General features: G+C 49.4%; 10 protein-coding genes across 10 annotated transcripts; 5 read left to right on the top strand and 5 right to left on the bottom strand.

The window, feature by feature from the left end:
* Nucleotides 1-3,350: 3,350 nt before the first annotated feature.
* Nucleotides 3,351-4,826, top strand: HO133_007026 (uncharacterized protein; the record flags this gene model as incomplete). Its single annotated transcript, XM_037297921.1, has 2 exons — nt 3,351-3,399; nt 4,027-4,826. The coding sequence occupies 2 exons, from the start codon at nt 3,351-3,353 to the stop codon at nt 4,824-4,826; spliced, it is 849 nt and encodes a 282-aa protein (XP_037156556.1).
* Nucleotides 4,827-4,846: 20 nt separating this feature from the next.
* On the top strand, nt 4,847-7,134 carry HO133_007025 (uncharacterized protein; the record flags this gene model as incomplete). Its single annotated transcript, XM_037297920.1, is given in 7 exon segments — nt 4,847-4,880; nt 4,900-5,254; nt 5,720-5,948; nt 5,995-6,066; nt 6,116-6,347; nt 6,423-6,562; nt 6,622-7,134. The coding sequence occupies 7 exon segments, from the start codon at nt 4,847-4,849 to the stop codon at nt 7,132-7,134; spliced, it is 1,575 nt and encodes a 524-aa protein (XP_037156555.1).
* A 1,692-nt stretch (nt 7,135-8,826) lies between these two features.
* Nucleotides 8,827-9,355, top strand: HO133_007024 (uncharacterized protein; the record flags this gene model as incomplete). Its single annotated transcript, XM_037297919.1, has 2 exons — nt 8,827-8,959; nt 9,117-9,355. 2 exons carry the CDS (start codon nt 8,827-8,829, stop codon nt 9,353-9,355), a joined length of 372 nt encoding a protein of 123 aa, XP_037156554.1.
* A 544-nt stretch (nt 9,356-9,899) lies between these two features.
* HO133_007023 (uncharacterized protein) lies at nt 9,900-10,465 on the bottom strand (the record flags this gene model as incomplete). The annotated part of the gene is made up of 2 exons (XM_037297918.1): nt 9,900-10,280; nt 10,352-10,465. The coding sequence occupies 2 exons, from the start codon at nt 10,463-10,465 to the stop codon at nt 9,900-9,902; spliced, it is 495 nt and encodes a 164-aa protein (XP_037156553.1).
* A 153-nt stretch (nt 10,466-10,618) lies between these two features.
* HO133_007022 (uncharacterized protein) lies at nt 10,619-10,954 on the top strand (the record flags this gene model as incomplete). The annotated part of the gene is made up of 1 exon (XM_037297917.1): nt 10,619-10,954. One exon carries the CDS (start codon nt 10,619-10,621, stop codon nt 10,952-10,954), a length of 336 nt encoding a protein of 111 aa, XP_037156552.1.
* Nucleotides 10,955-12,473: 1,519 nt separating this feature from the next.
* Nucleotides 12,474-13,490, bottom strand: HO133_007021 (uncharacterized protein; the record flags this gene model as incomplete). The annotated part of the gene is made up of 2 exons (XM_037297916.1): nt 12,474-12,924; nt 12,988-13,490. 2 exons carry the CDS (start codon nt 13,488-13,490, stop codon nt 12,474-12,476), a joined length of 954 nt encoding a protein of 317 aa, XP_037156551.1.
* A 2,386-nt stretch (nt 13,491-15,876) lies between these two features.
* HO133_007020 (uncharacterized protein) lies at nt 15,877-16,182 on the bottom strand (the record flags this gene model as incomplete). The annotated part of the gene is made up of 2 exons (XM_037297915.1): nt 15,877-15,978; nt 16,027-16,182. The coding sequence occupies 2 exons, from the start codon at nt 16,180-16,182 to the stop codon at nt 15,877-15,879; spliced, it is 258 nt and encodes an 85-aa protein (XP_037156550.1).
* Nucleotides 16,183-19,234: 3,052 nt separating this feature from the next.
* Nucleotides 19,235-22,038, bottom strand: HO133_007019 (uncharacterized protein; the record flags this gene model as incomplete). The annotated part of the gene is made up of 3 exons (XM_037297914.1): nt 19,235-19,650; nt 20,982-21,811; nt 21,866-22,038. 3 exons carry the CDS (start codon nt 22,036-22,038, stop codon nt 19,235-19,237), a joined length of 1,419 nt encoding a protein of 472 aa, XP_037156549.1.
* Nucleotides 22,039-23,410: 1,372 nt separating this feature from the next.
* Nucleotides 23,411-23,811, top strand: HO133_007018 (uncharacterized protein; the record flags this gene model as incomplete). The annotated part of the gene is made up of 2 exons (XM_037297913.1): nt 23,411-23,579; nt 23,663-23,811. 2 exons carry the CDS (start codon nt 23,411-23,413, stop codon nt 23,809-23,811), a joined length of 318 nt encoding a protein of 105 aa, XP_037156548.1.
* Nucleotides 23,812-24,443: 632 nt separating this feature from the next.
* HO133_007017 (uncharacterized protein) lies at nt 24,444-25,744 on the bottom strand (the record flags this gene model as incomplete). The annotated part of the gene is made up of 5 exons (XM_037297912.1): nt 24,444-24,560; nt 24,611-24,715; nt 24,770-25,255; nt 25,311-25,618; nt 25,678-25,744. 5 exons carry the CDS (start codon nt 25,742-25,744, stop codon nt 24,444-24,446), a joined length of 1,083 nt encoding a protein of 360 aa, XP_037156547.1.
* Nucleotides 25,745-26,072: the final 328 nt, after the last annotated feature.

Here is a 26,072-nt window from a genome sequence, read left to right as displayed (position 1 = left end):
TCCCATGTGACTGTCATTGCTCATGTCAGGCGAAGTGACCTAAAGCTCTCATCGACATCTGGATCTAGGGTTGAAACATAGGCCTGTGAGTCTCTTAGACTTATCCCAAGAGTGGGAATCCGAAAATTCTACCCATACCAACGTAGAACTGAGCGCTGTGCCTAAGTTTTCAGGTATTCACACCGGGTGGCAGAAGCATGTTTTGAATTCCCAATGATGTGGATACTGCTGAAAACGAATAATCACCGACAAAGCATGGTGAAAGAGAGCAAGACATTGCCGTGGAGGCGATTTAGCGAACCCTGAGAAGCTCATAGCTCCAATGCTTAGAGAACTCGTCAGTGTCCTCAAAGTAGCGCAAGATATGCCATCGACGAGAGCCAATCCAAGGTGAGACATCTGCTACCGCATAGCTCTACCGGATATTGAGGATGAATTTGTGAGCCCGGTCAAGCAAGACAGCTCGGGCAACTCCGATTGTTTGACTGACTCTGTTGACGACGACGAAGACTCAACAATTTTGGACGGTTCACCCGATATTTGTTATTGTTTGGGAAAACGCGGACGGAGCACTCTGGCACGTCCATCACGGTCCAGGGGAACTACCGGACATCGACTGGAGTCAGGAGCAAAGTGACTTCCAACTACATTCTTCACCAACCCCTGATCCGGCAGCACCAGCGCCGCAAGTACCATACTACTCACCAACCCCATCAACGCCGAGTTCCTCACATCCGCCAGCATCAACGCCGAGTCACTCACCAACCCCTGATCCGCCAGCATCAACGCCGCAAGTCCCGGATCACTCACCCAACATGACCTTCGTTACTCCAAGGGGGTTTAGGATTGTGGCTGGTGTTTGGTTAAGATGTTGAGCTGGCCCGGATTGTGCCGAGTTCTCGAGTCTCTGTCGTTTGTTTGGTGGAAGGCTCCCCAGGACATCCCAGTCTCTTGGGATTCCATTGTCGTCCTCACTTATTTCATTTGCACAGCCACCCATCTTGCAAGCATAGTTACAGTATCATTTGCAAAATCTCATCAGCAAAACATCATCAGCAAAACATTATCACCTACAAAACTGCCTTGCAGCCTGTTTTGAGGCTTGCAGAAGGCTTGGACAGGATGGTTTCATCTGTTTTATCTGTATTAGTTGTTGGACAGGCTGTTTTGTGGCGCGTGCAGTGATGCTTACCCCTGATTGTAACTCCCAAGATCCGATTAAGCCAATGCTAGAGCAATGCGTACTTGGCTTTGGGAAGTCATTGGCAAGGTATACGATAAACTTGTGCGAGATCAGAACCTGGACTTTTACAAACCCCAGTTTTCGCAGTTCAAACAACGCAATATCGCACTTTTGAGGTTCGCAATGCGTTCCAAACAGCCATTGCTTTAGCAGAACACGAAGCTTACATCAAGGCTCGATACAGTCAGGAGGCAGCTCCGCGGTAGTACATTATCTCTACTTGAATCTCTTACCCATATTACTTTTCAAAAGAAATACGTCTCGCAATCCTAGTCCAGCCTGAAAAAGTTTCTACACACCAGACGCCACAACCTTCAGATCCAAATGCACCGTCAATTATACGATAGCATCGAAGTCTCTTCCGAGCTTGTACCCCACCTTCTTCTTCTTCGACACTCCCCTCGTTTCCTTCAACATACAGTCGTACAGAGGTTGGAAAGCATCCGGAAGTCCGGAGTGTTTAAGAGGTGTTCAACATCTCGTATCGACCCTCTGCCGAGCCCATGGCTGCAAAAGCTGAACCCAATTCTTCTTTAAGACCAGCTTTTTGGAGAGTGTAGCCAACTACGAACAAGTCCAGATCACCAGGGCAGACATCGCCACTATTGTATTTACTGACGCTCTGGCAACTGCGACACCGAGTAGCCCGAAGGGCTCACTCAACGGTAGCGTTATAGACACCTTTCTAGAGATCACCGCTACTGCCAGGAACAGGCGGGATCGCACGCTGAACGGTAAAAAGAGATCGTGGTTATCAACGTCTTTGTGATGGATCGGCTCACTGCAACGAATCTCAAAGCCAGTGCAAAGTAAGCTAGTCTTGATGCTTCTACTCTGCCCGAAATCGGCCTGATTCTTTTCCACACACGTGAGCAAGCCACTGGATGCTCATCGCTGCATTCCTCAAAACGCGCTCCCTGCAGCTCTACGGTTCCATGAGGACTGGTAAGACAGGCCAACAATTTGCAGTGCGTGACTGGATCAAGGCCGTGAATGGGGGGGAGCCGACTAAAACATGGGATATGAAGGAGATGAACTACCCCCAACGAAGTGACAACTCTATGTATCACTCTACCGCCATTACATACACGAGCTCTCACCCATCTGAGATTATGAAAGTAGCCCTCTGGCTCTTCCTTTCAGTTCCCAAGCCCTTTGTCCTACTGATGGTGCTGCAAACCATGTTGCTAAGTCTTGAGATACATATTCCTGTTCACTTTCGGAATTCTGATAGTGTCTTCTTGAGATCTTCATTTTACAGTACTCCCATCAGCGCAGAGGGAAGGCCGCCAAGACATTTCCCTGAGGATATACAACGTGCACTCTCGTGAACGATAAGGCTTGCAGAGGTTCGTATTTTTCGAGGTTCTATATCTCAAAAAAATCGAAATATCAAAATCATTAATATTTGCTAATTCGAATTTTCGAAATTTAGTTCCCTGGTGGTCTGGGCCGTACGAATAAGGTAGTTGGTATGTTTTTTGAAACTACGACTTTTTCGAACTTATTGCTAATTCGAATTTTTCGAAGGCGAACTCGTCCTCGCCGCCTTTGGCGGTAATCTCGATTATGCCGTGGTACGTATTTTTCGAACCTTTTAAGAATTCGAATAATTCGAAGTAACGAATCTTAGATGGAACATATCGGACCTCGAGACATGTTTTGTCAGCAAATTTTTGAATCTGACATTCCGAAGGTTCGTTTTTTTCGAACTTTTATATGAAAAATCACTAATTCGAATTTTCGAATACTAGGACGGCGCTGTCGCTTAGATTGCGGGTCAAACCCATGGGTGGGAGGTTGAGGGTTTGGCCTGGAGGGTCAAAAAAAAAATAGCTACAACATTCATTCAAATTATTCGAGAATTTTGAAAAATCACTAATTCGAATTTTCGAATACTTTCGAAGCATTTCTCCTCTGTTCCGAAGCTTCTTCGTTCTTGCTCCAACAGAACCCAACAGGCTGCAAGCTCGTGGTCAGCCTCGTTTCGCCCGTTCAAACCCCCATTACGAGCGTCAAAGTCAGCGCTGTTTCGGTGAAGCGCAGGTCGCAACGGTGTGACTTGCTGATCTGGATATCTTTGCGGTAGATGGATATCCAATCAGTGATGAAGACTAAGGATGCGGATTTTGTGGGTGATACGCGATGGGGTGAAGGTAAGCTTCTATCAAGATTCGCAGTGAGATAAGACGACTTACCGACTTCGATAGCTCTCTTACAGCTAATTGAAGCATAGAACTTCTCGTACTTCTCTAAGAATACTTACTACCTGGAAGAGAATCGTCTACGTCTTTTCCGCGGTCGAAACAGACTACTCTCAAAGGAGAAATATTCAAGAACGCTGCATCTCAGCTACGGGCAGATTAACACTCATTAAGTATTCCATTCGATACCCTGCTTCATTGCTCCACGCGTCCGAGCGAAACCCGTGCGGTAGAAGGTCAAATCCAGGCGAGTTCACACTCAGTTGCCAAATCCGAGTGAAAATTTTGGTTGACGCGACTTTGTTCATAGACGATATCCACTGTCATTCTCCATCGGCCTCAGTACACCAGGAACTACCTCAAAGTAGCGAAAGGTAGTAAAGGTAAGGAAAAGGGAACCGCAGCCCCTATCACTCCGACAAAGTACCCAAAACTTGCCCTCCCAAGCCGCGGGAGGAAGAATAGAGTAAAGGAAACCCTAGGCCAGAAGTCTCATAAACGACAGTACGCAATAACGAAAAACGCGCGAGATGTTTTTGTGCTCGATGCAGAAAAGATAATTTACTAATCAATATGTAGCTCCACCAGCCAAAGAGCAGGCAGCTGCTATACCAGCCAAGAAGAAGACACCAGTGCAAGAGAAGAAGGTTTTGAGTTCGGCGGCGACGGCGCTGCAGACGGCGATCGCACCGGTCGACCAACCGCAGTCACCAACAGCTAAGCAGTCGCAGTTGACACCAAAAGAACCCCAGCAGCCAACGACCGAGACTCGGCCATCGACACCCTCTGGGCAGCCCGGAGCAGCCTTGGGGGGACCAGCCGGTCGGGCCCCTAAGCGGACTTCTCCAAAGTCAACAACACTTCCGTCTGCGCCTGTGCAAAAGGCGCGCTCCGACCGGCCGCCGCGGTACTCTCCGGATCTACTAGGGTCTTCGCCTTCGCCTCCGTCTACGCCTGCGTCTCCCGCGGGTTCCGGCCTTGATGAGAGCGTCACGCGACAGTCACACCAGCGGCGGAAATCGCCAGATTTGCCAGTATTGGCGCCTGCGCCTTCCCCGACTTCCGGTTTTGGGAAGTATTCAGTGCCAGATCTCTTTCAAGATGAAGATCCCTCCTTTGACCTTCCAGCATCAGGAACGTCCTCGCCTGCATCTTCCTCGTTTCCCCCGTCTTCCGGCAGTGTTGAGACCCCTACACGAAAGCCAGCAGGCGATCAGACCGGGAAGCCACCACCATCAAAGATGCCTAAGCTCACGCTCAAGGGTCCTAAATCTAAGGATAAGACCGAGCACCCTTCTCTCCCCTTACCCGCCACCTTTGATAGTCCTCTCCGCGATTTCTACTCACGGTTGGTTACCATGAAAGTCATTCTGGAATAGAACCCGGATTTCGTCCATGAATGCGTGTGAGATCAGGTCGACCCAGTGAACAAGGTGCACAACTTCCATTTAGAAGATTGGTATCGCGTCTACACGGTGCTTCGTTGGTATTGGCGGAAGCAGACAACAGCGCGAAAGACCGAGCAAAGCGAGGGGACATCTAAGGCACAAGGCAATGCTGCGCAGGGAGTCGACTACTACGATCCGCAAGACTCGCGCGCAGGGACTGACGATGGGGCGGTGTTATCTATGGACAAGATCAAGAATATCTGGACGCTGGAAGACGCAGGAATGGATGACGACACTATCGAATTCGCATTCCCTGAACACATTGCTATCGACCCTGCCGGCGACGTCACCAAGGAGCAATTCCTTGATCACTGTGAAACTTTCACAGTCCTACCGGATTTCTGGGGTGTCTGCCTCAGGTCCGGCTTAGCTTGAGGAAAAGCCCGAGCGAGGAGTGGAAGGATGCTACGACTAAGGAAAGCACTCGAAGTCTGTCCGAAAGTCGCTCTGGACCTTCATGCCTTCCCTTTCCCCTCTTTTCAGTCCAGTGTCTACCTCAGTCGCCTTTCCTAGACCTTCATACCTTCCCTTTCCCCAGTCCGATATCTATCTCAGGTCCGACCTAGCTTGAGGAAAAGCCCGAGGACGGGATGGCTTTTTACAAGAAGGGGGGAACTTGTTACGTTTCCGTGACTTGGCGTAGCTTAGCCTAGCGTGACTTGGCGTGTAACTACTTTCTTCGTTTCTTCATAGCTTTCGAGCACGGAACAATCAATCAATCAGAACCATACAAAGAAACACCGTTCTTCTTCGTGAAACTGCTTTCCCGGAGAACATACTTACTTCTCATACCTGTAATCTTAATATTTGATCTAGGCATTGAGATTTGAGAACCGATCTGAGTTCTGGAAACTAGATCTTAACTCAGAAGGGTGGTTAGCTGGGAATTTTATGCCACATGGAGCACCTGCCGTCCGAAAAGACAAGGACGGCAAGAGAGATTTCGTGATCTGGAACGCCTATCAACTACACGGTGATGTGGGGGAGCGCATGGGACTGACTCGGAAGATGTCTACCGGCGCCAAAGTGAGAAGGAGCGGAGGACAACCCAAGGTGAGTACGTACAGAACGTTTGCCAGCATCCACTAACGCAGTATAGGACGAAAACTTCCTTGGTAAAGTAACAGAGCTTGCCTTCCCTCCATGTGAATCTTGGCTACAGGTCTCGATCGTGTGAGTTTGCACCTGTCGTTGACCTGGCTCAAACTAACACGATTTAGGCTCTGCGAGCCATCTATGACTGCGTCGATGAGGAGGGATTATCCGACCCAGATATCGAGCACCGGGCTTATCGCATCCTGTCGTTCATTCGAAAAATCATCGAAAACCTGAAGAAAGCAAAGGCAGAGGCTAAGAAGGCCACTGAAGAGTCGGAGCCAGCTGTCAACAATGACACCAACACGTCCCCCTCTGCTCAAAATCCTGAATCTAGTGGGAAAGACGGGGCTCCCAGTTAGAAGCCCCATGGTGATGGCGAAAGCGATGAGAGCTTCAACCTGTCAAGCGAGACGGCTAGCCAAACGACAGCGGATTTCAAAGTCGCTCAATCTGACACCGGCCGCGAGACATGGAAACTCGGCTCCGAGTCAGAACGCATGGTTGCCAGCGACCATAAATCAGAGAAACGCGTGTCTGAGAAACGCGTGTCTGATAACGAAACAATCCCGGTATCTCTATTTGTTGTCTCCTGCTCTATATAGATCCCGGCTAACGTACACGTGTTCAGGTCACGCCCAAGAAGCGTAAGCCGATTACTGCGCTCGTACCAATGACCCCATCCAAACGAGCCTATATCAGCTCCCACTTCCACGGTATTCTAGATACTTTACTCGTCCAAAAACTCACGCTATCCCAGCCACAAATTGAGGTTCTCACCTATTTCAAGATAACATCATCCAAAAATAATCTCGTTCGCGTCCAGCAAACTCTCCGCTCAATACAGAGCGCTCCCTCCTATTACGTACCCGCTCCTGACGAAACGTCGGCCGAGTTAGAGAAGATCGTCCAGCAGTGCCGTATCATCTTTAGCGAACCCGCACAGGCTGCGTGCGTCGAGTATAGCAAGTTGTATGACTTAGCGAAACTTGCTTCGCTCATGGTAGAGCTCGAGGAGACCTTGAACGATAATCGTAATACTGAAGTAGTCAATTACGTCAAGAAGATCTGCGAAGTGCATAAACTGGGACCAAAGAAGAGAGGCCCGGATCTTGCCTCTCAATATGTCACGTATCCAATCTGAGAAGCAGCTCGAGAAAATGGTCTTGGGTTAACAATCACTATCATAACGGCGTGTGCATCTGTGGAGTCCTGCTTATCATGTCTGCTGAAGATTGGATATGCCTCGGACCTTGCCGCTTTCGGTGGATTCACACAAGACCACAACAATCGGTGGATCCAACAAACAGATCGTGATGTCCAGAAGTGGTGGAAGGGTAATTCTGCCTCTCGGAAAATACACATGCAAGTAAATACCTCCTATCCTTCCCCTCAATCAAGGCTCGTCACGAGGTGTCGACTCGGAGTTTGTTGATAGAGTATTACTCACAACTTATTTACAGAAAGCGGTTATGAGATTGCGCGGGGATGGAACAGAGACCAGCGTCTTCGGAACCCATTCGTCGAACCTCACCATCGCACGATTCCACCAGACTCATACCTGACACTTTTCTACACGGTGTCCGTATTTCTTGAACTCCTACCTTTCCATTCGAAAGACCCTTCAGCATCAATTTGATTGCCAATATGGTACCTCCCAAGGCCACAGAGCATGCCGCAGACCACGATCACCCCGTGAAATAACTCTAGCCAGCCGTCCAGACGATGGGTGAATCCTCAAAGTTGCCTAATGAAATTCTCGTCTAAGCTGCAATTCGATATCCTGAATGGATCTACGACCCAACAAACGCTGTCATACACGGCTTTCCACGGCCTCTGAGACCTTCTTTCTACTTTGGTGGAGCATCAATGATTGTTCCTATGCATCTCACAGCTTTACGCCGATATACACGCTCACCCTTATCATGTACCTGCGAGGATGCGAGCGCATGATCCGTCCTCATTCCTGCAAATCTGAAGTCAAAAGGATCCACATTGGACTTCAAGTAGACAGAACGCTATTGGTGCTCTGAAATGCCTGCTGGTCAAAATAGAGAGATTAGAGCCCGTCTTCAAATTCGAGGTAACGTTCACAAGCACGTGATATTAAGATCTAAATATCCAGAACGTCATTATCTTCACTGGTACCATTCCGACGGCCAACCGGAGGATGAAAGGTGTGGGAGCTATATGGCGCTAGTTTTGAAGAACTCTGAAGTCCTTGTCCACTTCAGACCTTCCTTCACACCCTCTTTCAGTTGTTCTCTGCAAACGACTACCTTGCCTTAGCCACGACGTTTCTGTCATCTTTTTGAATGATGATACAAGCCGCGTGTAGGTCATGGGTCAGAGCCACCGAGCAAATAGCCAAGCAACACCGCCAATACGGATGGTGTATGGCGCGCGGAGATGAGACGTTGGAGACTAAGAAATTCCCATTCGAAGTCTATCTTATTTTAGAAAAAAAGGGTGTCCTTCTTTGACTATCAATGGGGCGAGCCTGGATTGGAAAAGTCGGCGACAGCCAATGATGATCCTTCATTCGCGTTACTCATTGGGATCCCCAACCCCGGAAGGAGGATTTGGACAACGTATCAATAGTCATTGTTGGAATGTTTTTCCATAGTTCTTTTCGCGTTTTCCAGGATTTTGTCTCTTTCCCAAACCTCAATCTCTTTACCCTAATTTTCGTGATCTCAAACTCCACATCCTTAAGTCTCGCGATCATACGAACACATCGGACTCAGCCTCTGACGCTCTATTACACAGTGTCTATCTTCTCTGCACACCTACTTCACCGTCAATATGACCCTTCGACATCAAATTGACTCTTGAGATGGCACCTCCGAAGGCAACACAGCCCTACCTACGAATGAAGGCACTTGGAATTGATCAGCTCGGTAACTTCGATCCATTTGGGGTTCTCGGGTTCTCTCGAGATGATCCAGCTCCCAATCTGGCTTCGATCAGTAAGCGAGTCCGTTAAATCCCCCGTTTGCATTAACGACGACCATGAGACCGGCAGCGAGATCTACGTAAGGCAACGTCCGCGACATAAACGATGCTCTTCGCCTTCGTTGCGCCCGTGTTCGTGCTCTACATCGAGCAAAGTAAATATGTCCTCAGTCGCTCGAAACACTTCGAGCTCCAACGGTTGTGCGGTGAACGAAAACATCTGTTACATGGCAACCATGACCTCAATGATGGGACTGAACCCAAAAAAACCTGTCGAAAGCACTATTGGCTGTCTCAAACGTGCCCAAATTGAGCAGGCAGTTGGATATCCAAGATGCTTCAGCATAGACAAAGAGAAAGCGAAGCGTGAAAAGAAGGACGACAAGGACAAGCCAAAAAGCGACGCTTGATGTTGCAAATCGTAGTGGAAGGGCCATGGCTGCCCAAAGTGCGCAAAGATCTAGAAGGAACAAATCAAACATGGCGCAAGGGAGAAGAAAGAGTATGCTGGAACTGAGGCTCATGATCTACCTCAAACCAAGAAGAAGACAGCACAAGTAATACAACCACTGCCGCCGACATTGCTGGACCTGTTTCAGTGAAGGCAACAGATATAGCCCGTGGACAAGACCATCTTTTCATACATTCTCCTATCTTCTCATCCCTCCTGTAGGTTTACTTGGAATGCTCCCAAGAGTCGCCATGTTTCTTTTCTTTATTATGTCTCCAGTTACATTGTGCATGGAACACGTCACAGACTTGCCATGAGTAGCAAATTCGTTTGGCGATGCGAATGAAGGCTTCCCGTGCACAGACTTCAATCTTCTTCTCCTCCTCCCAACGATTACCGTCCTCACTACACAAATCATCTGCGAACAATCACCTTCCTTACTATATCGAAGATTGTGGCGGAGTATGAGATTCCGAAGCGTCAGGGGGGAATGGAGTAGAGAGTCAATCGGTCTCGTTGATCGTTGAGCCGTCTCCGAAGATAGAGGAATGCTTTATCGCATCCACCAATTCCTTTATGTTCTCCTGGAGAACCTGTTCCTTTTCCTCGAGACGATCCTTCTTGGACTCGGGTCTCTCATCTCCATCATCGTATAGCTTGTCAAATTTGTCAGGTTCTCGCTCTTGCCATGCACGGAGTTCCTTCGTGACACTGCCATCTTTTCTATGAGTTAGGGTTCTCTGTGCCAACGCTGGAAAATCCCTTTGGAAAGATACCATCGTCTCGTTGACAAGAGCGATGAGTTCCTGTAAAGCCTGATGACCTCCTTTGACCCCTTGTTCCATTTTCTTCACATCGTCTCTCTTTTTGATCACGATCGCGTTCTCTTGCACAATACAAATATATATCACGCTCACCCCCCTTCACCATCCTAGGCGAAAGGAAGTGCGATGACCGAGACCTTGAAGGTCTTCTGGATAGCCAACCGGAGCCAGAATCTGGGAGACTTGATTCTATCCACCAGTATGTTCCGGTCGCGGATACCACCAGAGGCATGAACTTCGGACATGTGGGAAGAAGCACGGGTCTAGGAAACGCGGAAGGCAGGTGAGTTGGCAGAGACATTGCGGAGATGGGGGACATAAGAGAGAAGCTAACAGATTTAAAAAGTAGTAGCCAAAGGCCACAGCTGTCATTTCAGACCCCCACCTCCACTCCAGTCATGGGTGGCCCAAGCTCAAGTGCAAGTGGGGGAACGCCTAATGCAGACGGTCAAGACGACCACAAGATGAGACAGTCTGAAGAGGGGCGCGTGCGTGTTGGGACAGTCTTTAGTAGCGGGGCAGTCTACGCCAAAGTCGTCAGGCACCGGAATGGGACACAGAAAATCACATATCACTGCCCGGATACCGAGATCGAAGTGGTAGGAGAGGATATTGTGTGGTTAAGGGAAGTTCTCGCTTTCAGAGAGCGGTTCCCGACGACCAGTGTACCAGCCGATAAGCTAGACTCGTGTATGGCTTTGGCTTATATGACCTGGGTGAAGTACGAGAAGTAGTCCGCATCCCCACCAGAGGTAGATGCTTCGCTATGCTTATAGTTAGCAAGGTTGAGCGTTTACGATGTGGCTCTTGCCATATATGATAGAGAGCAAGTGCTTGAGCATGATTAGTATTATTATTAGGAATAATAATAGATTGGTTCTGCTACAGCAAGTGTATACCTCTTACACGTAACAGAAAAAGCCTTTTATATTAAATTAAGATAATATCTTCAGGAAAGAGATAGCCATATTCCATATACAGAAATGTGTATAATACAGCCCAAATTAAAAAAGCCTGTTGTTTTTACCAAGATACCCATACTCTATATTACGCCTCATTTTAGTGTTATTTAATTAATATACGGACTATTTCGATTGGGCGTCGAAGCCCTATTAGATTTTCTTGTACATAGAGTAAATCGTAGCAAGAAGGATGGACATCTTCACACACCCCAAGTATAAATTCTTCATCTGGAGCCGAAGGCGGGGCTTGAGGGATTTCCATGGTGTACTGATCACGAATTACCTATACAATCATTGTGAATATCGCCTCCTTTGCTAGGACCTTTTCTGTCAGCTACAGCAACGTCGTGGAGCAGTTCAGCCAGGAGGCTGCTGTGAACTGTTGGAATCAGCCAATAGGAGGCCAGCACTACTAAGTTCCAAATACGAGTAGGTGTTGTGACTACGCCTTATGGTGGCAAATAGCCTTAGCGTGGCTTCACACCATAGATAGGTAGCACCTCCATCCTTCCTACATACTTCTTCATAGAACATGACAATGAATAACTATTCCACATGATATGAGACCATTGAATGCACACCATTTCCAATATGAATTCTTCGACTGTTGCTAAGCAGCTGAGGAGGTGATCCATATCCCTTTCTGGTAGCCAGACCGGATCATACTCATCAGACTTCAACCTCTAGATACAATATCTCTCTCCTCCAATATAGATAAAGCCAGATCCCTAGTATTCCTTCGTACCAAAGAAGCATACAGATCAGTAGATTACGCTCCCCAATCAAGAGTGTTACTCCTCCTCTCTTTACTACCCGAGGTCCAGTATTCTGAACAGGCTCTATTGAGAACTCATCGTCGTCGTCAGAAACCTCAACCTGTCCAGACACCATCCTCTTCGATAAACGCAGACGAGCTCACGCCTAAGGTCACAAGGCATCAGCGGTTATTGCCACATGTCAGGCGGATCGTCTTGTTACTAATTATATAGCGTTTCGCCGATATTCGAACCATACATCTCAATAAACCTGTCAGTTTTCACATCGATAGACAATAGCAAGACCATACAAGGATTGGTCAGGAGATTTTTGATTGTAATCGAAGATAGGAAGCGAAAACAGATTTTGAGATACGCCTTGTCGTGAAACTGTGCTTTGGTAGATGAGGATCGCACTATCAGTGGTGCAACCAGCCATTGATTGTGTATGGTTATGTAGACCTCTGTGACGTTTTCTTACAAGATACAGTACCACTTAATCAAATTTCTCTTGAACATAAATGTTTCTCTTCTCTTCACCAGTAGTTACTCTCATCACTGAACCCAGCTCCACCCTCCAAATCATCGACGTTGATGAGATCCACCCCTTCGCTCTTCAGTTGCCTCCAAATCCCATTCCGTGTACTAATTGGCCAGCCCGGCTGATCCCAATATCTCAACATTATCCCTTTTGCATGTGCCGTCGCGACCTGGGCTCTCAACAGCGCCAGCTGTGTGTCATTGAGCGATGTGCCGGGCACAGGCCCGAAATTGGCCTCGAAGTCTGTAGATGCGATGGGAGAGACGAGGGAAGTTATGTTGGAGAAGGTGCTGTTGAGGGTGGGGATCGGGGCGTCGTAGAAATAGTAGCGGGGTGTGACGGGCTGGACTTGGTTGAGGGGGGTGTTGCCGGTGCCAATCACGGTTACGGCGCCGAGGGTGAATTGGTTGGAGGAGTTGACGGTGGAGAGCCAGCCGCCGGATTGTCTGGATTCTATCAGCAAGGAAGGCCTTCCGGAATCGGAGAAAGGAGAGAGATGGGTGCCGTACAGTGGCTCGAGAGCCTTGACAACGTATGGCCAAGTTGTGTTCCCAGGAGTCTTGACATCGACAAAGAGGTATAGAGTCTGAGCGCCATTGGTATCAAACACTCCATTGTGGGTTGGAGCTGTTAGGAAGGAGCTGTTTGTCGGATTCTGGCGTTGCAACGTATCTAGGATCGGGTTGATGTATAGCGACTCAAATGTCCGCGCATTGGTCAATGCACCTTCTTCATGCCCAATATGCAAAGTCCCATTGTAAAGCCAGACGTCTGCTTCGACTGACACTGCGCCGACTGAGATGGCACTGTAGAAGGGCACATCTCTCCAGTAGTCATTGTGGCTGTGGATAAGTTTTGGTACGATACCTTGGGTCAAGCTCGTCGGGTAGGTATATAGAGGTCCTTGATGGGCTTGGTTCAGGATTTGCTGCAGAGCCGTGGACACGTCTGGTGCAACTGCCAGGGCATACGGGGCTGCTGCGAGAGCGGAGAAGATGGTAGAAGTGCGCATTTTGATGTATATAAAGAATTATGACAGGAGACAGATGGTGCACGTCCTACTGAGGGGTTTTGAGCCAAGGACATTGTGCGGGCCCATGGCATCATGCCCAGCTCATACTTGCGCAGGTATGGATGCATTGCGTATCTGATGTTGGCAGCTTCCTCTTAGAGATTGGCGAAGAGCTCAGTGTGGAGTTGATGGCGGATCGAATGGGAGGCTGATTGTGGAATGGCCAATGAACCCAAACACGTGCATCTGCAATTCCAAGAGGCAGTTTGGAACGAAAAGATCCATGCTGGCGATCCTCGGTGACGTCGCTTGGCGGCAGCGTCTCGAGCGTCACTCGCCAAGCCAAAAATGGAATTCAATGTGGGGGAAAATCAACCACCAAATCTCGGGACCATTACACATGATTTTGTATTACAATTTAGGGAGAATAGTTTGAATAGCTATCAGAAGCTTCTAGAAAATGAAGCTATATAAAAATCGCTTAATGGTAAGCCCAATTGCCATGCCTAAGCTCAACTACTATGCTGTTAATCGTCCCCTCAGGGCCTGCACATCCCGTAGTCTTGGGGGCATAGAATCTATTTACTTATTAATGAACTTTTAACTAATAGCATCCCATTCTTCTTGTAGAAGCTCCTTCAGCGAGTTTTCGTCCCAATGTGGTCGCTGTTATGTGGTGGAAAGATAGAAAATATGAAATTTTTGGTGGGGGATTATTTAGCGCCCACATTGAATTCTATTTTTGGCATGGCGAGAGCGTCAAGAGGACCAAACTCTGCGTCCCTTGCGTTAAATTAGCCCAAATTAAGGACAGCAAGTAGGGTCGTGTTAGACGTAGCTGCTAAGGTATATCCACAGCATTGTGGCGCCACTTATGGAGACCTATAAGCACAATCATTGGGGGGTGGTCTGCCATCATTCATAGACAGTGGAACTCACGTTCAAGCTGCGCTCCTTCGCAGATGCGACCAAACGACCGACAGCCGGGAACGTAGCATTGTTCTAAAGGATCACAGCACCTTCAAGTTGCTGAGTCATGAAGGAATTGAACTCCAAACACAGCTGAGGGAAATGAAGGGCTGGAGTAGGCAGTGTTTTCTTCGAGTCCAGTCACGTGAAAATTGCAAGGTGGGGGAAAAATTGGACCCGAGATGGATTGGTCGCTTACGAAAAAGATGCAGAAATCGCGCTGCCTTCGAAGAGCGTGACGTCGATGCTTCGGCACATTGTAGATCTTTGCCCGCTGGCAGCTTCAGTGCACGAGAATCTGACATTTCATTGTGTCCAAACAGAGGACATGTCCAAGTAATGGGAATTTCGCGTTTAGCGCAGCTTTGTTGTACTGTGGATGTTCGGAGTCATTTGCTCGATCTTTCACCAGTCTCTTACATCCATTTATGCCATACATCGTCTTCGTTCCCGAACAGTCCAGGAAGAAGCGGTCTACCCTGAGCCTCTCACCAGGCTGATTATCGCAGAGCCCCTCAGCAGGTTGATTCCCAAAGTGCCAGTCACAAATATGATGCTAAAGCAAGGCTCGGATGAACGGGATGAATAATCCCGCAATGCCCATGTGAACGGGCTGAGACGACATATCACGAGGGTTGTTCCTACCCACGGAACGTTGAATGTTCGGTGGCTGTTGGATTATATGTACAGCCCTCCAATTTCATAGGGTGACAGTTGCGACACTGACGCGTTCAAACCGAAGGATTCAAGCATCCTGGGCAAGATTGTGTCACCTGCATAAAAATGACTGAATCTTTAGCCGTTGGTGCCGTTAGTGAGCGGATGAATCTCGCGCCCGAAACCCCAGGTCTCTTCGAGCTCGCTCAACCCGGCTGATATCCTTGAGGACTACTGCTGGATGCCCGGTGCAGCCCCTATCTTCGATGATCAACAAAGGATTTTCCTAGCCTAGCAAAGAGTACCTAGGCCCGCTGGCGCAGTCAGCCTACAGCAGCCATGCCATATATTAAAGCCTTTTTCTTCACCCAGAACCTTTTAATTTCCTCTCCATCGCTGGTTCTGAAGTCAACTGAAACAATCTTCACCATTCTCACCATTGCAAAAGCTCCATTATCCTTCACGATGTCTTTATTTCTATTATTACTGGGAGCTTGCTCTATAGCAGAACTGTGTATGGGGCAGTCTACAACTCCGGCGCCGACTTGTACGTTTTGATCCCAGGTCAGGCCGGCAGTACATGACGAAATCTAATTGTGCCAGCATCTTGCAACCATTGTTTTCTAGCGCCAGGATTTACGGACGTGTCTTCTTCTCATGAAGAGTACTTGCTGTTTACAGCCTATTCCATGACGTCCGCCTTCGCTCAAAATGGACTCTGCGTCACAGTTTCAGGTGCCTCAACCCCATTACAAACGCCCTACTCGGTCGCCCAACTATCTACCAATGCCAACCCTGCCCAATACCAATCTGCCGCAGCAACCTCGTTCGTCCAATTTCTCAAGGTGCCTGATTGGGGTGTCTGTGGCGAGAACGGGTCATTAGCCGTACACATGGCAAACACAGATACCACTGCATTCGTCAATGTTGCAGTTTCGACGATCTCGGGAGCAGCGTCCCCAACGTCCTTGCTGTCTTCATCCAATACAGCAGCCTTGGTAGCCACAGAATCTCCACTCTCGAAGCCGGCCTCGAACGGTCTAAGCACAAGAGACAAGGCTGCCATTGGCCTTGTGGTCTCAGTCGTTGTTCTGGCCTTAGTATTACCCGGATTGATTTTGTGGTATAAATATCGAAAGCAGCACGCGGCGATGACGGAGAGGACGATCCAAGAAAAACTGGAGATGGAGACGGAGACAGAGTTTCCAAAAGGATTTGGAGTTGGAGGACAAGGAGAGGGGTATCGGAATAGGGTGGATTGAAAGGTATGAAATGTAGACAGATGAAGGGAAGTTTATCGTGTAGTCGAGACAGAACCAGGGAGAGGAACATCCCAGAGATCTTCAAGTACCATGTAAGGCCAGCTGCTGCCGCTCCATGCCCAATCTCTGGAAGGCTGTCGCAATTGTGGTCCTTCTAGCGCATTGACTTGTTTCATTGAGATCCGTGTCGTAGGCGCAGTGCCTATAAGTCACACGGGGCATCTTGACATTGCTTTCATGTACTGATCACAGCGCGGCACGGTGCGTGTGCTCATCGACAGGAACAAAGAAAGCCTCCGATTAGATTAACAGTGCCTACCAACATTTCCTAGCGCTCTCCTCTTTCAGACGCAGAACGATCGGAAGGTCTTATCTACCCGGCCAGCGGCTTAGCACAAGTACTCTACACTTCACCGACTGAAGAATGACTGTCCTTATCAATTGTGAGCTTTTAAGCGTTGCGTCCAGTGTTAGGGACGTTCGTTAGCAAACGATCACATCAAGACTGAATTCTTCTTTGACTCCTGCTAAATCCCCAAAGAATTATCAACATCTCTGGAGCAGCAGCAGTCTTCCTATTCCTAACGGTGCACCCACTCGACATCCTTAGCATCATGGCGCATACAGTTCGCCAATATTATGCTAGCTGCATATCCTCGTTCGAAACACTTTGTACATTGTACCCGACAGCGCGCCAGGTTCACTGTGACCAGATACCTGTCTCGAAAGTGGAAGATCCCTACGGGCGATACAAAGTATGGGCGCGACGTCGGAGCAAATCAAGTCGGGCGCAAGTCTTTAGACTACCGTCTTGTGGAGGACACTACCTCTACAAAAGACCTTGTGATGGAAATTCAGAGCGGTCTGTGCGAGACCCTTGGCGACTGTGAGTGGAATCTCTAACAATATGTCAATACCCATCCTGACAATGCACTAACTCATCTCAGCCGCCTCGATAATGAACGGGACATGCATTCCCTTTCATGAGCTTCCTCCGGACAGCGATTCTTCCGAAAACGAAGGTTCTAGATCGCTCGATATCCGATCGGCGATGCCAAGGGAGACACAACTGCAAAAGCTTTTGTATGGCCTTGAGAGCGACGTGGATAACCTTTACGCCTTGTCTGTCATCATTCGTGATAAGCTGCTATCATACAACAGAGATCTTATGTCTTCCTGAATAAGTGTTGCCCAATGGGAAAGCATCGACTTGCAGCATCATAGAGACAAGTTTCCACAAGCGGAACAATGGCCAGCACTTCGGGTCGGAAATGTCTCCATCAAAAGTCGCCAATACCTTGAGTACAAGAAGCAACAAGCGGAGAAAACGTCACAAATAGTCGAGGACGTAGTGATGAAAGACCAAGACACTGTTGACCATACGTTTCCGGATACGCAGTTAAATGTCTCTTCAGCCGTCCCGGTGGATCCGAGGACACAGGATCAGATGTTGCGGACAAGAGACTCACACAGTATCGATCTCTCGACGGCCGAATCCATTCCTTGTCCTGGAGCAGTCACTACAGACCTTGCCGAATTCAACGTGGCTACTGATGATGATGAGATGGCTTCACAATCCACCTGGCCCTCTTCAGCATCGAATAGCGAGAGATTGATGATGCCTCGTGCCCCAAGGGATTTCCAAAGAGGAGGATACTTTGTGTGTCCTTATTGCTATGAGTCGTGTAGACTTTTTTAGCAGGGAGATCGTCTTCACTTGCTCTTCTTCTCTCACAATAGTACGGGAAGAAGAAAGTGCTCCCTCGGCTCGTGCGCATGAAGAAAGGATACATTCAAAGTATGACGGAGAGTGAGCTCTGACCAATTCACAGAGGGTACTCTAGCACAATTTCATCTAGCGTCAGGCATCCGACATCTCTTCGGGGGATTTTGTCCACTCACTGCAGCAGAAAACTTGCCCTGCTCCGCCACATTAGCCACAAGTCAGACGTTAGATCGAAACCGACTCAAGCTCCCCTTCGAACCTGGTACATTATGCACGGCCGGATGCGCGCGAGACGAAGCACGTACATGATGTACAAGGTTCAAGCCGTAGGGTGGAACACGCTCCACGCAACGTGGAGGAGCTGACAACGAGGTCCGGCTCTAGCCCCCATGCCAAGGTCACCTCGACCGTGCAGGCGCGGGTCTCTGCCGATCCTCGAGGCCTACGCCAGCTGTAGATCTCGTTTTGCAAGTCTATGGAAATAGATAGGTCGGTCGCTTGTCATTGATGATGTCAACGTGGTCCCATTGACCTCGCCTTTGAACCTTCCCTATCAAAACACGGTTAGAAGGTATCGTCGTCACAATACCGTCTTTCCTTCAGAAGAACGTGTACATTCCTAAGCTTATCCCCACGAATTCATTCATTTCCAGTTGTTCATCTTGTTAGTCGATAGGAATTCTCTGCCAGCAGTATGCCATGGCGCGAGCTGTTCAAGTGACAAACTTCAAGAATCGCCTACACTGGGGTCTCAGCATCCGGTACCCAGCGTTCAAATTGTCAAGATCTACGGTGACATCTGCTCTCGCAGTCTGGGGGATGCCCGTAGAGTCCACGCCGTGAAGGGGCGGAGACCGGACACAAAGGTGCGAAGCAGCAACTTCTTCAAAGCTGCCTCCCCATCACTGTACGCATCTAGAAAACTCACTGGTGGTGAAAGATTGCTACCTGTACTATATCGCCTTGAGCAAATCTGTCTAAGAACCATGCCGCACTGTCTAAAGGCCGAAAAGATATGCTGAGCTCATCTCAGGTCGTCAGTGCTTGCCACCTTCCTATTTCCCCTTCTCAATATCATTTCCCGAATTGTCCGCGGCCGCCCTGGCGTCCGCTCGTCGCACTCATTGCAGTCATCCTCCTCCATCTCCTCCTTCTTTCTCTTCCTCACTTTCCTGTCCTTCCTCTTCCTCTTCCCCTCCCTCTTCATCGTCATCGTCATCGTCGTCCTCATCCTCCTCTCCATCCTCACATCCCTCAACACGCCCCACCACCCTCCGCTCACTCACCTCCACCACCAACTCATCACACTGCTCACCACAGATGCTGTACTGCCAAACCCCATCATCACGTGGATCCACACCTGCGCACCAGTGACTCCGCGCCTCTTGTCTCTCCTCTTCGGTCTCGAGGGCAGGATTGCAGTCGTCCAGGAAGTTGTCGAGTTGTCGACCCGCCCAATCCTCGCCGACGCGCTCCGCCAAGCTCTTCGAGTGGTAGACGCCCAGGACACCGAATGGCGAATCGGGGCTGCCGCAGAGGGTGGTGCCTGCGGTTTCGGTCAGCGGCGGGATATGGGCCTCGTTCCAGTGGGAGGCGTTAAAGGTGAGGACGAAGACGGTTTGGTGCACTGGGGTGCAATGATGATGATGATGGTAGAAAGTTGGGTGGCTCATGTTGGCTTGATTTGACATTCGGGGTTTGGGATGTTGTTGTAGAGGGTGAAAGATGGACAGCTGTGCGGGACGGGATGGCTAGGTGATATAGGTTTGAGAGAACAAAGGAGATAAAGAAATATAGCACGACAATGATGGCGTGTATGGAAAGAGTAAGAAAGCGCTAGACATGTCCAGCAAGATGTTTGGAGGATCTTTCGTAGCGAGACATTGAGGGAGCAGATCACGAGATATGAATCGACAGTGGGGCCGGAAGACAGCATTCGGCAAGGTGGGTGCCGAGACAGCTGGGTGATAGCCAAAGGAGACGTTGGTAAGGAAAGGCGAGACAGTGGCGAGTTTTTGGGGAAATTAGGAATCAGCTTGTTAAGCATTTAGATCTTTCCCACCTCATGCAAGATGCTTCATAGGTGCTGTAAGATCGACGCGAAAGAGGAGGATAGGAAGAAGAAGACGATGAGTAGCAACTGCAAAAGCAACAAGGCAAGTACTAGATGGTCGAAGAAACCTTACAGTAGGTCGTTCAGAAGGAAAAGCAAGAGCGTAGGAATGTCTGGCAATTTAGGATGAATTTGCTGTATTTATCCTGTCTTCAGACTTGGCATGAGTATCTCTGGTTTGTCTGTTGTCGAATAAGGCGTTCCTCAATTCGCAAATGTACATGCGAAACGCGCCGTACATGAAAGCCACTTCCAAAGCGGAAATCCATAAGCCGTCTGATGTTGGTCAAGGAGTTCAGAAGGCTCTTCTCTGGCGGCTTACAAGTTCGTGGTATCTTATCTCCAAGATAGATATGCCGTTGGCTTTACCCAACACCTCTCATCGATAGCCCACCTAGGATCCTGAAGCCTGCTGTACTTCCAGACACAGCCTTATCTCTGAAGACTTTCGCGCCGACAAGCTGTCCACACAGCATTTTTTCAATGACAGGGATCTCATAAAAAGTCGGCTTCAAATGCTTCTAGCTCCACTTGGTGAATGATACAGCGGTCTAAATGCTCAAAGAACTCTGTATTGTCGGCACAACCATGCCAGCAAATAGGGCATGATCTCCGCCCAAGAAAGGGCTCGTGCACCCTTGCCACATGGCTTCTGAATTCATCTACTGAGGAGCAATATCTCTGTAGGTCGTCACAGCAAGGGTACCTCAGCTCTCTCCAACGGTATACCAGCGTTTCTGAATAGTGCCGAATCAAATGCTGACCTCTGAGGTATTTCGAAGGAAAGTCCATGAGATGATGATCGCAGTCGGACACTGGACACGGTCGAGCCATTCCTGCAGCCTCGAGTTCTACCATATGAACCATGCAGTCATCCAGGTGTTCCTGATAGCCCGACCGGTCGAAGACGCGAGTACACACATAGCACTTGAAGCGTTCGAGCTCACGAAAAGAGGAAAGGTGAGTTGAGCCGCGTACATGATGTCTGAGGTCCTCGACGTTGTCAAAAATCTCGAAAATATAAGACCTGCCGCATAGTTCGCTGCCACACTTGAAAGGGCCATCAAAATGTGTCATTGTGTGCTTGTCCCTTTCCGCTTTCCGCGGAAAACCTTTACGGTGAAATTCGCAAGTTGTGACTGGACACTTTCGTGAGTATTCAATACTAGCATCCGCCTCCGGCTCACCGCCAGTGTTGACCGAGTTAGTCTCAGTGTCCATCACGGTTGATGCCGGATGCTGCTCCCTAGCGACTTCAACGAGGATTTCGGCGACGTCCCGGTCCTGCTCCTCGGGAGTGATCCGAGTTTGCGATCCATCACGTGCCTGTATAACGCTGACGCCCCCAACTTGTTGTAAATTGTCTCGCACAACGTCTTTTGCTTCTTGGGCCTTCGACTGAGCAGCAATGTATCGGCTAGACTGTGCTAGAGCTCGCAGGTTGAACTCGTTTGCGTGAGCTGGCAAAACTGTGAATGCCGGGCGGTGCGGTTGCAAATGTATTTCCGGCAAGTTGTGGGGCACTTTGTCGTTGATCGATACCGGGCCGCCGTACTGAGGTCGATCTGCGTAGAGGGAGGGTTGCGCTGAGGATCTTGCGAAATTAGCGGGCGTGATAGTACAGATCGGTAAGTTCGCGTCGGCTCACAGAAGAAGCTGCTCTGTTCTCGCAGTCTTCTTGCATCTCGCCCGCTCACGACGTGCGAGGTTACGCTGGGCTTTACGGGCCTCTTCAGACTCAGTAGGCTGGTTTCGACGTCGAGCCTGACCTTTGGATCTCGCTGTGGCACTCGAAATATCGAGTAGCAACTGCTGAGACATGGCAGCCTTGTCCGGACTGCTAGACTTTGAAGAACTTCAACTCGTTGTTTGTCAAAGGATGTCTCTCGTCGCGAGATGCGAACGTGCTAGGCTCTTCAAATCAGCAAAAGAGTTCTCGCGTAATAGATTTGAGAATTTATATAAGGTTGCAGATGATGTGTAGTTGTAAATCTTGGGATGAAGTGGTAAGGAAACAAGCAGTCTGGCGAGCCGAAGTCCGTTGACTTCCTTTAGGGGAATAGTAGCTAATTGTTTCGTGCGGCATTTGGGTGGCTCAGACATCTCACGTCAGCTCCGCCCGACGTCCCGGTAGGCCCTGCATGCTGACACCCCCTTGGTCCTGCGGCTACCCGATCGTCCCTTTATTGCCACGTTGGGAAGTCAAACGTACTCAACTGTACATCCGCAGCGCTTGATTGGCCGAATTGCACACCCCTCCGGATCCGCGCAAAGACTGGGCTTTGCATTACTGGCTGGGGGGCACAACTTTTCAAATCGCAGTCAGGTCCTTTAAGTGCTTCTTTCGGAAAACAGAATGCGGGTTGACCACAAATCCTACGCCCACAGCCTTCGAGTTGAGGTCCTGTCTCTTGAATGCCTCTTTTGGCAGACAAAGTGCATAACAATCAGACCCTCAAAATGTTCAAACCGCGGTCTGATCCTTTGGTTGCTTCTCTTGGAAGACAACTGATTGGCGACAGGTCCCCACGCCTGACAGCCTTCACATCGAGGTCAAGTCCCTTGAGTGCCTCTTTTGGCAGAAAAACTACTCGACGGTAAATGCCTCGCAACGTTCAGATCCTGGTCGAGTCCTTTCACTTCCTTTTCTGGCAGATAAGTTAAGGTTTGTGTGACCACTACCGCACACCTTCGAACGCGCGCGTCCGACATTCTTGGTCGACTGTCGTTCTTTGAACTTCCTTCTCAACAGACAAGACGGACAGGATGATGACGGATAGTGCATCAAGTTCTTTTAATTCCTCTTCGGGCAGAAAAGTTGAATCATAGCCCCACGTTTTCAGCCGCCACTCTCGGCAGGCATGATGTGTTTTGAAGTACGCATGTCTCCTCGCTGCTTTAGCAGCGGCTAGTGATGTTCCCTGAATCCTCAATCAGCGAGCAGATTCAAGACAATCCCTCATGGCTATATGTATATAAGATTCGTTCCGCTGGCTCTTACACCCAGACTCCCATGCCTTCCAACCTACACTCATTCTGCTCCCGCTTGCCACAGATACCTGTCAAAGTGCTCCACTTGCCTCATCAATCCTTCCATCTCAAACCCTTGCTTGTCCCCACTTGCCTCAGACCCCTGCCATCTCGTCGAAGCATTCCGACTACCTCACCAATCCTACCCCACCACATATCCTCCATGGCAACCAATACGCTATGTCAGCCCTCCAATGCGGATACCAATCAGTACCTCTTCACCACAACCCGAGTCCTCGCAGCCGTGGGCTTCTCATACCTGCTCAAAGCCCTCTATCAACTCATGATGTGGCCACTGCTCTCACATCGTTCCTCTCTTAACAGACCCAATGGTAAACCCTCCCTCCCTCTCCCGCTCGCATGCCGCTTTCAGTCACGATACCGTCAAGCTGACGTACTATTCTCCATCACATAGCTGTTGCAGAAGAGAACATCGGTCTCGATCTAGACGAAACCGCCTCTGTCAGTCAAGCGAGTCTGGAGCTGGACTTCGGCAGCGACGATGACGGGGATCTTGGTATCCGAGTGCCCGAGCGCGCCTACCACCCGCGGGGTCGTCTGTGAACAGTGCGTGTCGGCGCTATCGATTTCAAGTGTCCGCTCGGTCAAGCATGGCGGTTCTTTCGGCCCTTCAGTCAGCACTCTCACGGCTTCTTCCGCCGAGGTCTTGCAGCACTACATTGCTACTACCAGCAACGTCAAAGAGGAAACCCACTTCTCGCTCATTCGCCCTCTTTCCGTAACCCTAACGAGACTTCTGAGCAGTAAGGGACGACTTCCCAGATGGAGTCCACGAATCTAGACGACGAGTCAGCCACGCACTTCTCCGCAGTGACCTCGGCTGATAGGCACATCGGCTACCGATCTCTTCGACTCTCTGCACGATCTCTCACCCATAGCCACCCAGCTCTGCCATACCCTGTCTGTCACATGAGAGTTCATCCGTGGCCAGCTTTGGCTTCGCACAAGCGGCTGGAAAGGAATCTGAGACATGGGTAGTCCCATGAGATGTGCAGTCCACGGCAACGGAGAAGCTGCATTTCGCGATTCAACGAGGGACGAGATGAAAATGCGCGATGATGACATGAAGAAAAGTAACGCGTCTGGTAATCAAGTGCTTTCTTAGAGTATCTTGGAGCTGCACGGGAGCGTATTTACACAGCCTGAGATCCTCCCCTCAAGGAGAAGGCATGTACCTAGACCTGGCCGGCAGTGTTGAAGTCCTTCAAACCCTCCTCCACTCTCTTCGTCATCGTTTTCTCGCCCTCACGGACCCAGATTCTGGGATCGTAGTACTTTTTGTTTGGCTTGTCCTGTGTGGTGGTGTCAGCGTGGGTCTCGGCAAGCAAGAAAGGGCACGTACAGCTCCTTCGGGGTTTCCGATTTGGTGCAGGAGATAATCCTTGTGCTTGAGAACGTAGTCACGGATACCTGTCAGGTATGCGTACTGGAGATCCGTGTCGAGGTTCTGCAGTGCGTCAGCCCGGCGCTTTCTCTCCTTGTTTTTGATCGCATGACATACCACTTTCACAACGCCATAGCTAATGGCCTCCTTGTACTCTTCCTTCGAGCTTCCAGATCCACCGTGGAACACTAGGAATACAGGCTTATCATCCTTGGTTGTTTCCTTCTCTTTAACGTAGGTTTGGTGCTTCTTCAACAACTCAGGGTGCAGGCGCACATTTCCAGGCTTGTAGACACCATGAACATTTCCGAAACCTGCGGCAATGGAAAAGTAGGGACTGATAGCAGATAGTGTCTTGTATATGTTGTGGATGTCCTCGGGTTGAGTGTAGAGGGAGTTGTTGTCCACATCTTCATTGTTCACGCCATCTTCTTCACCACCAGTAATTCCGATCTCCATCTCGAGAAATTGCTTCATGGGTGCTGCCCTTTTCAAGTACTTGGCAGTTGTTTCAATGTTCCAGTCTACCGGCTCTTCCGAAAGATCAATCATATGAGAGCTGAAGAGAGGTTCGCCATGCGCTTTGAAATGCTTTTCATCATGCTGCGGACACCAATGTCAGTTCCCTTTCAGACCTCGACTTCGAGTGGAAGCACACCTCGAGCATGCCATCTAACCATGGCAACAACTTCTTGGCACAATGATCTGTGTGGAGGATGACAGGGATGTCGTAAGCCGGAGCAACGCTCCTAATGTAGTGTGCACCGGCAACAGCGCCCATGATCGAAGCCTTCTGGGCCTTGTTGTCTACACCCTTCCCACAGAAGTAGGCCGCGCCACCTTGAGACATTTGTAGAATGATGGGAGACTTCTCATCACGGGCGGCTTCGAGAGCTGCTACGACTGTTGAGGACGAGGTGACATTGATAGCTGGGATGGCAAATTCGTGCTTCTGGGCATACTTGACTGTGGTGTGTTAGCTTTTTGCTAGTCTCGAGGCTGTTGGGAATGCACAGCGACCATACAGAGATTGTAGACGTCGTCACCGACAATTACGCCAGTCTTGCGCTCGAGGACTTCTTCGACACCCATGTTGTGAGAATCTTTGGCGTTAATTGATATTCGATCGATTGGTTGGATGATCCGTGATCAATGGAGCAGAGCTAGATGAGGAATCGAGTTGTAATGAAGACAGAAGCGATTTTCTTTATCTGAGGGGGTGGGGCTTCGGAGCTTTCTTTTGAGCGTCGGAGCCGGCTGTTCTTCGGCAGTTCCAGTGTTGATTGGGACAAGGAGCGAAGGAGCGAAGGCATTTCATTTATCGATACCTGAACCCCATGGTTATCCATGGGGATTATACTTACCCATAGGGGCGTATCGTCCATCTCATGGGCAAACAGCCATCAATCGCATGTTCATT

Source organism: Letharia lupina, assembly GCF_014066315.1.
Source record: "Letharia lupina isolate WasteWater1 chromosome Unknown contig_3, whole genome shotgun sequence".
NCBI classification, from domain to species: Eukaryota; Fungi; Ascomycota; class Lecanoromycetes; order Lecanorales; family Parmeliaceae; genus Letharia; species Letharia lupina.
The sequence above is the reverse complement of the archived record's forward strand: the minus strand, read 5'-3'. Positions and strand labels throughout refer to the sequence as shown.